This window comes from Manihot esculenta, chromosome 18 (assembly GCF_001659605.2).
Source record: "Manihot esculenta cultivar AM560-2 chromosome 18, M.esculenta_v8, whole genome shotgun sequence".
In the NCBI taxonomy this organism is placed as follows: Eukaryota; Viridiplantae; Streptophyta; class Magnoliopsida; order Malpighiales; family Euphorbiaceae; genus Manihot; species Manihot esculenta.
The window spans coordinates 8,826,306-8,838,961 of NC_035178.2; the positions used below are offsets into that span (position 1 = coordinate 8,826,306).

Consider the following 12,656-nt stretch of genomic DNA (forward strand, 5'->3'; position numbering starts at 1 on the left):
TGTTTTAAACCATAACCAATTAATATGCAAAACACCTAGAATTTATTAAAATTACATTGATCAAATTATTTGAATATAAAAATTAAATCAATTAGTTTAATATAATTTCATTAGTCAAATTATTTATCCACTTTAGTCAGTTTAAAGTTATTTTGGCATTTTTATAAAGTCTATTTTTAAAGAGTTAAATATTTGTGTAGGTTGACAATTTAATTTTCAATTTCTAAATTGTTTCTGAATTTCTGAATTCGTAACTTGAGTATAAAAGCGTTTTGTGAATATGTCGCAAAATAACCTGCGCTTTGCCTTATTAGTGGATATGTCACGAAATAATTCGAATTTGTCAGGCTACTGGGCATCGAAATCCAGATACTTCAGAAAAAAAAACAAAAACATAAACAATGTAGGATTTCCTTGTTTTGTAGGTAGATTACAGTGTATGATCGACGCTGAGCAGCAGTCAACAATATTCAATTTAAATCAAAAAAATCGATCAAACTAAATTAATTTTAAAATTCAGTTTAATTTTTTATTCAATTCGATTCGATTTTTAATTTTAAAAATTTTAATTATTTCAATTCGGTTCGATTTTGATAAAAAAAATTAAAAAAATCAAACTCAACCGATTAGTGATAATAATATAGAGAAATTAAATTATATTAAAATTAAAATATTTTAGTTAAATATTAAAAATAAAATGTAAAAAATTTATTAAAAATCGAAACCGATCAAACCGAATCAAATCAAACCGATTCGATTTAATTCAATTTCTAATCAAAACCAATTCGATTTGATTTTTATAAATACTAAAATTTCGGTTTTTGGTTTATTCAGTTCGGCCGAATGCTCACCATGTTAACACGTGATGGAGAGGAGAGTAAACAACTGAGGATTGATCTCTAAATATACATATTACCTTTCATCAATGCACACGTATAAACCACCAGCGTTTCTATTCTATCTCTCTATGAAAACACACCACCATTAACACACTAATACAATATAACTGGAATATAAAATATCATGAAAAAAAAAAAAAAAAAAGAATCATATGAATGAATCTAAAGTTCATTTACAGTGAAGAATGGCTAGGTTCTCCATTAATGATCCCATGGAGAAATATCCTGCATCAGATTAAAAAGAATTTCAAGTCAGAAAGGTACATCAAGCAAACAAGAGAAAACTCCAAATTGAGTGCAAGAAATCCGTTTCAGGCAACCATGAGATACATGCATGACTATGCAATGGCCTAAGGTTTCTTAGTTATTTACCCTAATTGCAAAATACCTTTTTTTTTTTCAACCAGAATCTGATATGATCATGTGATAGGATGAAAAACCTAATAGACTGCTACTACTAATATAAAATGATGGTTTTCTATAGGCTCCTTGTATCCTTTTTGTCATTGTAATATATATGGAAAAATCCCATCTAGAGGCTAGCAACTAGCAATTCATTCCCTCGTTCACATGGCAATAGCGCTAAAGTTTTTCTATTTAAATGGCAGACCCAACTGAACCTTCTCTTCCTTCAACTGGTCCTCCTCCTCGTCGTGTCATCTTCTTTTTCTTCTTCATCCAGTCCTCTTCTCACCACTTCTATTGGAAACACAGTTTCCACGATAGATAAACTCCCTCCTTTGCGGATAAGCCATAGCATATATTGCAACATTGTAGGTGGTTTACAATAGCTATATTGCTGTTTGCAATTAATTCCCCGTGCCAACACATGCATAATCCCTTAGATTCACATTGGTCATTGGTGAAGTGGTTACGGCATTATACTGAAGGTATATTGCACTATGGCTTACAATTGTTTTCAGCTAATGGGAAAAGTTTAGCTGCATAGAGTGATTTTGATAGGGAAGGCTGCCTAAATACACATCGTTCAACTACATGCTTTTCTATATCCCCGGGTCATAATGTTGTTTGTTGGGCATCTAAAAAGCAACATACAATTTCCAAAGCAGTGAAAAGTCGAATATACAGGGCCCTAGAAGTTGTCGTATCTCTACTGTCTAATCTTCATGCCTCTTTGATTTAACCATTGAAGTCTTTCTGACAATTTTACTGAAACATATCTAGCAGCCAACCTGGTGAATCATGCTCAAATAAAACATCTAGAAGTTAACCTACATTTTGTAAGAGAACATGTACAATGGGGAGATATTGTGGTTCCTCATGTGTCTAGCACTCAACAGCTCATAGATATTATCCTTTCATTCGCTTATGTTGAGGATTTAGAATTTAAGATTTGCGGATTAGCAATACCCTGGTCTTTCTAGTAAAAACAGATGAACTACACTATTTTTATAGTATATTTTGTTTTCAAGTGTATGATTAGGCTTTAAGAATTTTATAGATTTAACAAGCACTTCACACACAATAAAGTATCAGGCCTGTAGACATTTTTGCAATGCACAAGCAAAGGTTACTGCTTACCTGCTCCAATCTCGAGTCGCTCACTTCAACATCAATGGTTTCTCTAAACCTTCCTCATTTTCAATCTATGCACCTGTGTATCTAAGTGCCCGTTGTAGCTTCCTAGCACAGAAAACCTCAACCTCAACCATATATGTGGCAGTCACAGGTCGATGATCAGATAGTTTGAGCTCTGCTCTCCGGTAATTGAGTAGCCTCATTCCCTTTCCATATGAAAGGATGCGATCACACCTAGAAGTTTAGAATACATTAGAGAAAATTTTGCAGAAGAATTTGATTATCAAACAATAAGGTGTCAGTGCTACTAATCATGGTACAAGGGGGGAAAATCTATAAATTATACATATACATATACATACACACACGTGCAGACACAGTCGCACACATATTATACATATGAGAGTTGGAAATTTCACAAAGAAGTGTATAAAATTAACATGAACATATTTATCGGTCTATAATGTTCAATTTTGGCAATCATCTTTCATATATCAAGCATTACCTTTACCATGGAAATACATAATCATGGAGTGAAATTTGCACTAACAAGAAAGGTAAGATCTGAAGAGAGAATCATAATTGCAAAGAGCAAGATAAATTTAAGTAAACCAGAATAACAAATGTGAGTATATCATTTCCTCATACAAGTGAAAAGAAAACAATGGTTGAAAACTGATTGTGGTGGTGGCTGAAAGAATATTAACATGAGAGACAGTAGGGTTACAGTTCTTGGGATTCCGAACCAAACTAAAGAATTGTACCGAACCATACCGAAACCGAAAAATAACCAATGTTATAGGAACTGAACCGTATCAAACCAAACTTATTTAACTATTTGGTTCTAGACTTTACCGGAAACGTGCCGAAAAACTGATATTATATATATGTTTTTTAAATGATTTTAGTGATATTATGGTTATATTATGTAATTTTAGTAATATATTTTATATCTTATATAGTTTCAATATGATCTTATAATTTATATTACTAAAATTATAGGATTTTATTTAATGAATTCAAATCTTAATTTTATAAATTTAAATAATATATAATAGAAAATTGTAAATAAGTAAAGATATAAACAAAATAGTTTTTTGAGAGTTATTTCAAACTTAATAAAAGTTTAGTTTCTTGTGTGTATATACACCCTCTTTGATTATTTTCATATTTAATACTACCTAACTATTTTTATAAATTAAATTATTCATATAATTTAAATATAACTCTCTTTTTTAACTATTAAATAGTTACTAAGAATATTATAAAATAATCATATAATCTAATTAGTTATTAAAAATTTCTAACAATATGATTTAAATGATTTAATTAGTTAATCATAGTTTATTCTATCTATCTATCTATATATATATATATATATATATATATATATGTATATATTTGTTATTTCAAACTGTACCAAAACCGTACCGAAATTTGATTTCAAGTATGGTTCCTAAAAATGAAAGAACCGGAGGTTTGGTTTCAGTTTTGCTTCTTAGCAAGAACCATACCAGAACTGAAAGCCCTAAGAGACAGCATACTTGAAAGATGGAATGCATGGGCCCAGAGAGAGAGATGATGGGAGGTGTGGAGGAGGGTGAAAGAAAGCTCATGGAATTTTTTTTGCTGAAGGGTTATAACTTGGTAAGCGGTAACCTTTAGGTCATAATATATTCTCTCCTATATTCAAATATAATCAGCATCTTCCCCGACGCTCACTATGACTAGGACTTTTGAGACAACTATTAAAATCTACTAAGAACTAGAGTTCCAGTAATCAGAATTACTTCTGTAGCCCATGAAGATATGAAACTACCTTTCAACTCAGAAGAACGTATAATGTACAGAGAACAAAAAATGATGACTACCACATGCTCAGATATGAACAAATGCAGCAAAATAAGCAACTGAATTGCAAGGAACCATGTATACTTTACAAGCATAGATATATACCAGTATGTATGTAATACTACAACAGAACAAACAAAAAAATTACTGTAACCAAGAAATAAAAAATTACAGATTTAAGTGAAGGGCTTATTTCAACAGGAAGAAAAAATAATTAGAAAAAAAGCAGGCAGAAAAATTGCAGTAGCAAAACCATATGGTAAACAGGAGAAAGATACTTGAGCAACTGCTAAACTCAAAATCCGGCAGAAGCATACCATGCTGGAACACGCCTCCCAGCCTTAGGATCCTCTCCACAATATTTATCTGAATTAATTTCGTACTTATATGTTGGTGGAAAATTTAATGTACCCTCAGTCCATCCATCAAATGCACAACCTTTTTTTAGTTCCTGTACAAGCTGCCATCATAAGATATTAACGAATTTAATGGTTAGTTGTTATTTTATCTGCTTCACATCACTTTTAGCCTTGTGTTACTGACAAGAAAGGAGAACTGCAAATAGATGCGAGACCCAATTAAATTGCAATGTCATACAGTGCAGATCTTTAAAAAGGAGAAAAAAAAAAGTTGACCTAGTAACCGTAGTTAAGAAAATTATCCAAAATAATGTTTCAAAGAGTGAATCAAAACAACCCATCTCTGAGCATACACACGCATGCAAACACATAGATAACCTAGTGCCTGCAATTGATGATACCAAGCAAAGCCTTAGCCTGGTACTGACCATGGATAATGTACGAGTCATTTACAGTTTATCACAAATGATAAATAGCAATTCCATTTCTACCTGATCCCTCTCCACCAACTTGGACCACTCCTTTCGGGATATTAGTTCACATGCTTCCTCATATGACAAGTTGATCCGATAGTTCAAATCACCCAGCAAAATAATTCTTCTGCAGAAAATATAGAATATAAATAAGAATTTATTATAGATTGGTACAAACTTCAATTTCATCAAAACAAAAAGTTCTGTAAAAAAGAAACATTTTTTTCTTTTAATATATTTATGAAATTATTTCCATTCTCCTCTGGCTACATGTGAATATGCCTGAAATTCAGTCATACAATTACCCTGAGCATAAACAGTACGCTTATTTTCTGAACCATTAATTCAAAATGTCAGGCTAACGGAAGAAAATGCAACATAGGTTGGGGAAGCTTCAAGCAAAAATTGAAGGATGGCCTTTGCTGAAGCGTCAATTGCACCTTTCCCTTTATATTCTTATTTCTTGTCTTCTTATCTTAAGCAACAAAATGTTGCCAATTTAATTGGATTCCCCACCCCCACCTGCTCCTTCTATGAAAATTTACACGCAGCACAAGTGTGAAGCAACATCTAAAACATACATTAATTTTTTTTTTTTTTTTAAAGTAGGTATTTATGAAGTCTATAGTATCCAATTTCCTTCCATAATTCTAGCACATATTAATAAGTGGACCAAAAGATAAGTTTCAAAAATTACTTCTTAACCAAAAGTACATGTAGGTGCTTCCTTTGTCAATAACAGAGAAAGTATAAAGTTTAAGATTCTTTTCTAAAGTATACCTTTTCAGAAAATCATTTTCAATACTCTGCAAAATGTCAGAGGAATAACAAGTCATCTGCCAAGATATTACCATGCAATTTTGACTTTAAATTTCTTTATGGAAATAGCCCATAGAATATGCATGTCTTTGATGCTAAATCAAAATGCCATGCTCATTGCAAACTTGATTCTTTATTTCTTATGAAATAGTTATCAGAAAAATTTATTCTGGCTTCTGGGTATATCAGAATTCAGAACATCCATAAACAGAAAGATCTACAGGCTATTAAAAAGGTATTCACCAGAAAAAGGCTCCCTCTCCCTGCTCTGGCCTTCTCACTCTGACAAGAGATAAAATGTTAATCACTCCCTAAGATAGATGCTCCACTTAGTTAATTTCTCGAAATTAACACCCATAAGCATAATTCAGTTTTATTTTGGAATTTTACAGCCCCAGTAACATGCTAAGTTCATACATTATCTTACCAACCTCTCCCCCCCTTCCCCCCTCAAAAAAAAAAAAAAAAAAAAAAAAGGCAAAAAAGATCCTGAGAATGAAGGAATCCCACATGTTTACACAGAAATGACAGACCTATTAGCTTTGAACAACTATCAATAACAACATAATTCTATTTATGCTCACATTCTGTTATTAAGCATTAAAGAGGACTGTAACAAACAGTTTGAGAAAAATTCACAGAACAGGGCAGTTTAATTTTATCAGATGTTGGAACAGCTGAAAAGAAACCTGTTCTCCATGTCTTATTAAAATTCTGTATACTCACTCATGATCATGGATGGCTTTTGGAAGCCCGATACCACAATTGGTATGAAACAGAGTTCTCCTATGTATTTCATGCACATCAGCATTTCTTTTGAGTTCATCTCCATCTTTTTCACCTGACGTCAGGTGAGTACACATAAAACAGAAAAGGGTCTGATATATAGACATACTGACTGATATTGATCCCTGGAAGATTGAAGAACATTCTTACACTTTAAACAATTTCTATAAAAGAATAATAAGCCTTGGTGCATTTCAAAAGAAACATCAAAGATACAATTAGTTATTAAAATAAGTTGAATGGAACTCTAGAAAAACAAAATGCTGGTAAGTTAAGAACAAACAAGACATTCAAAAACTATCTTTAAAATGAGTGGAGCAGACCTTGTTACCAATGTAGCCCATGACACCAACACCAACAGTGGACACTTTCAAGTTTTGAATATACTTGCGCAACCTCCTACGAACCCAAATTGTGAGGAAAATTCCAACCATCTGCTTACTTACTACCCTTACATATGATGATCTTCTTTTGATTTTCATCAGAGCATCAAGGTCATGTTCTGCAAGCAAAGATAGTCCTGATTGCATTTCATTTGTGATCGACTTGAAAGAACTATATGCTCCTAAAGACTTCCTTGCTTTAAAAGATTTAACTGCCGTGGAGGAAAATGGCCTTGGTAAAACATGCTGAGATAACAAATCTAGTGGGAGTTCTGGCCAGCTCAAATTAAACCTTTCGGTGCCACTAAGCATTTTGGTTAAGTTGACATTGTTTTGACCTGCTGGTACTTCTACGTCTCCAGCAGAATCTTCTGTCTGCAAACAATTTGGATTACCTAATTTCTTTGGAGAAGAAAATTGCCTCTGTAAATCCTGTTCTACTGGGACACCCAATTTACCACTATTATTGGCTGTAACTCCAGAATTCAAATCCATGTCACCTGTGTTTGGACTATCTTCAACTTCATCCAAAGGATGTATTTCCTCACCAACATCACTATCACTTTCAAGTAATATCTCTTCTTCGATACCTGGAACATCATCAGATGGCTTAAACTTTGATGGAGATGGGGGATTGCTAACGCATTTAACTTTGGTTTTTGTGGGTGGAACTCTATTTAGTGCATCACGAATAATGTTTTCCCACTTTGGAACTGGACTGTTATCTTCAGCACCAAATATGTTCCCAGCATTCAACGGAACAATCTCTTGAAGACTGCAAATTTAAAAAAGCTAACATTTCTCAAATGAACTATCGTTGCTTGCAGCCATGCACAATAGATTTAAACCAATGAAGACCCTTTGCAAAATAAAATAGAATAAGAAAACCAGGAAAAAAGATTATACACTTGGGGAAAAAAGTAACCACGTCACAGAAAGTTAAAGCATTAGCAAGTAAACTAAGATTGCTCGAGTCTTTTCAAGTAAATAAAACACCGCACGTCAGTTTGCCCAATGTATTGGGCAAAATTAATGTTTGATTGCATGACAGTTACAACATTTCTGTTATACATGTGAGTTTCTCACCACAAGAGAATAACAAAAATTAATGAGACTAAACCGAAAACATAAAAAGAATTAATGAGACTTACCCGAAAACATAGATGTCAGCAGGTTCATCTGTATCAATCCAATCATCAATATCTAGATCATCGGGTGGTAGTTTTCCTCCAACATTCCATGTACCCACACATATTCTACAGGTGAAAAGTTTGACAAGTTTCAAGTGTTTAGTAACTGAGACCTGGGGAAAGGGGTTAAGAAAAACAAAAGAAAGGAGAGGAAAAAAAATAGAGGGAGTTCAGCCAACAAAATTTAATAGAACGGCAGTCTTTAGAACCAATACAACTATACAAGTATACAACTAGACCTACACATGTCAATTGTGAGGATAAAAGTTATGAGCACTAAACCTGAGTTCCTTTGTGTCTGTATACTGTGCCCTAAAAATTTCTGATTTCTGTCTCCTTAATCTTGGAAGAGCATCTGAAACCCAAAAAGTTCGGCAAGAAACAATTTAACTGAAAGGAAACAATATAATATGTTGAGACTTCTGATTATACAACCTTCAAAGCAGCCAAGAATAGTTAATTTGAAATAGGAACCACTTGATCTTTAATATTATTTATTTACGCAAATGCTTTATTTATCTATTAAGAATTATTTGGAGAGCCCATCTGTGATATGTAAAATGAAGTTATCACAGAAAAAGAAAACATTTTATCAACAAACTCTGATGCTATGGGATGATCTAATATTAATGCAGGATCCAGAAGGTCCACCAAAACCTGAAGCAAACTACAAGCATTTAATTTTCCAAAAAGATATGCATATTTCGTATGATGATGATGATGATGATGATGATGATGATGAAGAGAATTGCATACCAATGGACCAATATGAATTGCATACGCACCATAACCATAAAACAAACAAATAATAAACATACAAAACAAATAATAAATAATAACCAGATAACATGTCCACTAAAGGCAAAAATAAGATTTCCACATCCCAAATCAATCAAATTTCACCAAAACAAAGTTCGGAGAAAAAGTTATCTGCAAGAACCAAATGCTTTAAATCACTGGTTTTTTATTCCCAACCAATTCAAAATTCACAATAGAAAACTAACATAATATTTGGTCCAATTCAACTAAAGCTAGAATTCACTTGAAATGAATTCTACCATTTGGTCCGATACAACTTAAAAGGAAAAATTCATTTGAATTCTATATAGCTCATACCTGGTATAATTTTACAATTGAAATTCATCTGTCTTCACTTCCTAAACTGCCTTCAATAGTAAAATTAAAATATATACAATTTTCTACTCTATCAAAAAAAATATACCTAATTAATTATTAATAGTTAACAAACGTATAAACCAATTAAAATTCACATGTCTTCTAATATAGGAGATTTTGACAGAGTAGAAGGGGAGTATGAACAGGAACTTAATAAGGTGGATGATTGAGAGAAACTTTTGATATGGCCATTTTGGTCAATAAAAAGATGTTTTTATATTAGTTTTGTGGAATTCATTTTAAATTATCAAATTTGATATGGATTGATTTTAATTATAACCAATTCCGTATAATGGAATTACTAAAATTGCATTATAATTTTATTCAAACAAGACAGCTAAAACATGGGATTCAATTGAATTTTGTTGAATTCCACAAAATTTTGTGAAATTGATTTGAACCAAACATAGCCTAAAAATTATCTGGTGTCCAGTATAAATATAAGTCGAACAGAACCCCAAAAAGTGGGGAAGCAGAAAACAAGAAGATGATGAAGAAGAAACTGTGCAATTGCCAGGATCAATCTGAGCATTCTCTCCTCCATTACCTCTAAACCGTGATTCTCTCCCCCAATCACAAAATTCTGAAGAAATTACCTAAACTTCTTTAAAAATGGGAAAAAAGAAATTCAGCATTCTTTTCTCTTCTTTGGTCACTTAAGGGTATTTTATCAAAGGTTGGGGAGGAAAGGACTGAACAAGCACGCTACCTACCTTGGGTATCAGAAGCAGAATCATCATCGCCGTTGTCGGAGTAAGTGTCGGCGCTGTAATCGGACTCTATGGCGGAGATATTAAGCCATTTACGCATGATCACTCTGGACCAAAGCAGCTGTAGGCACGAACAACTCAACCAATAACAGATTTCAGCCCAACTTTTGCTCTGCCCAATTTCTCTCTCAGTAATCCCATAATCGAAGCATTAAAAGTTAACCAAAATCCAAGAGAAAAGCAAACCAAGATTTCAGATGGGAAAAATAAAGTTACCTCTGGTTGTTGCTTTGAGGGAGACTTCATGGTCTCTGGATGTTTCATGACTTGAAACTGTAATATATTAACAGAAAACAAAACACATACATATAAAATTCGAAAGGAGGAGGAGGAGGAGGAGGAGAAACAATGGAGTGAAAGCAGCTTTCTGAAGCCGAGCAAAAGAGAGAGAGATCAAAGGAAGTTGCAGAAATGGAGGGAGGGAAAGAAGGGTAACGGTTGAGAGCAGAGTGAGAAGTAAGAGTTTAATTAATTAAGAGAAATGTATTATTTAGTCGCCACCTATTACCATTATTAACAAATCAATATTTTTAAAAATTTATTAAAATATTTTTAACTTTTCTTTTTATTAATAAAATATTTTTTTTATTTTTTATTAAAAATAAATAAAAAATAAAAATAAAATTTAAAATTTTATTTCTTTCAAATAAAATTTTTTATTTAATTTTTAAATATTATTATTATTAATAAATTAATATCTATATTTTAAAAATTTATTAAAATATTTTTATTTTTTTATATCTATTATATTTATATTTTTTTTATTCACGAAATAGTCTATTCTTTTTTTTAATAAAAAAGATAATAAAAATTACAGAAAAAGAAAAAGAATAAAGAAAAGAAGAAAAAAATATCGTCTCCTCCTCTTGTTTGAAAATAAAAAAATAAAAAAAAGAAAAAAAGAATAAAAAGGAAAATGAAGAGAAATGATCAATGAAGAAGAAGAATCGATGGAGGACATAGACGAGGGATAATTTAATCTTTTGTTATATTTTTAATTATAAAAATAAATAAAAATATTATTTTATTAATAAAAAAAATAAATATATTTTAATAAATTTATGAAAATATAAAAAGTGATTTATTAATAATCACAATACATATGGATTAAATTATAAATTTTCCATTAATTAAGGATAGATCACTGGATTATTAAGATTAAACTTAATGCTTATCACATACAAGTATTTTAACTTTAACAATTATTAACATGTAAGAATATTTTTAATATCAATTTATATTTATAATTAAATATTTTTTTTTACCATGCAAATAACACTGAGCCCAATCAAACAGTCAAATACAAAGTCCTATACATTATCAATTTTTAGACTTGCCATCCTATTTATGCATATTATAAAAAAAAGGCTTTTATATACTTTAAAGAGAGACTAGCTAAGAAAGATATAGAACCGATAAAAACACTCTATCTTAATAAGAAAGCTCTCATTAAGTCAGTTGCTACTGCATTATCATCTTACACCGTGTTATGTTTTCGATTGCCCAGTATTCTCAACGAGGAGTTGAACTCGTTCATGGTAAATTTTGGGTAGGTCAATGTGAAAATGAAAGAAAATTGCATCGGATTAGTTGGAAAAAAATGTCCAATCCGAAATGGACATGTGGTTTGAAGTTTAGAGATCTTGATCGTTTTAATAGAACTCTATTTGCTAAACAATGCTGGAAGCTTATTACTAAACCTGATACTCTGATGCCTCGTCTTCTCAAAAGTAAATATTATCCTGTCATATTTTTTTCTCAATGCAATACAAAGCAATGGAGTTTCTTGGTGATGGTAGAGTCTGATGTGGGGTAAAGGGATTGTGGAAACAGGTTATAAGTGGCACATTGGCAATGGTGAGTCAGTACTATGTAAACAAGAAATCATAGCCTAATAGTCTCGCTTGTCTCTCATCTGATTGATAGCAATCCAAGAGCATGGAATGTACGGAAACTCCTTCCAGAGGAAGTTAACAACATTCGCTCTATTCGGCTTTCCCTTTTTCCATAGGAAGACAAAATTTTCTGGCACTATGACCGGAAATGAGAGTATTCTATTAAATTGAGATACTTTGTGGTGTGCAAGTCAAAAGCAGCAAATAATTTGGGAGGAGAACCGGGATAGCCAATTAAGCCTTCTAGAGAAAGATTTAGAGTCTAAAACTTCATCTAAAATTGGCTATCTTCCTATGGATGTTGCTCAAGGATAAATTTCTAGTAAATGAAGGGTTACACAAAAGACTTTCTCATGTTACTCCAAATTATCCTAGGTGTGGCGAGATAAAATCTGCTTTGCACTTGTTCCTCCACTATCCCAAGGCGACGGCAGTATGGGTAAACTCACTGCTGAGAATGAGATATGCTCTTATTGATAGTCATAGTATGGTGGACTGTTGGAATAGCCTCTTCTT

General features: G+C 32.1%; 1 protein-coding gene across 2 annotated transcripts; it reads right to left on the reverse strand.

Annotated features, from left to right (window-relative positions):
• Window positions 1–878: 878 nt before the first annotated feature.
• Window positions 879–10,707, reverse strand: LOC110606767 (type IV inositol polyphosphate 5-phosphatase 3). Of its 2 annotated transcripts, none has more exons than XM_021745747.2 (10): window positions 10,462–10,707; window positions 10,189–10,357; window positions 8,582–8,654; window positions 8,261–8,365; window positions 7,050–7,884; window positions 6,667–6,851; window positions 5,140–5,248; window positions 4,607–4,740; window positions 2,442–2,672; window positions 879–1,124 (listed from the first exon to the last, which is right to left on the reverse strand). In XM_021745747.2, the coding sequence occupies exons 1-9, from the start codon at window positions 10,507–10,509 to the stop codon at window positions 2,507–2,509; spliced, it is 1,824 nt and encodes a 607-aa protein (XP_021601439.1). In that variant the 5' UTR covers window positions 10,510–10,707; the 3' UTR covers window positions 879–1,124; window positions 2,442–2,506. The 2 variants fall into 2 exon arrangements, with proteins under 2 accessions (XP_021601439.1, XP_021601438.1); XM_021745746.2 differs by having other exon boundaries at window positions 4,607–4,749; window positions 10,462–10,706.
• Between the last annotated feature and the right edge of the window lie 1,949 nt (window positions 10,708–12,656).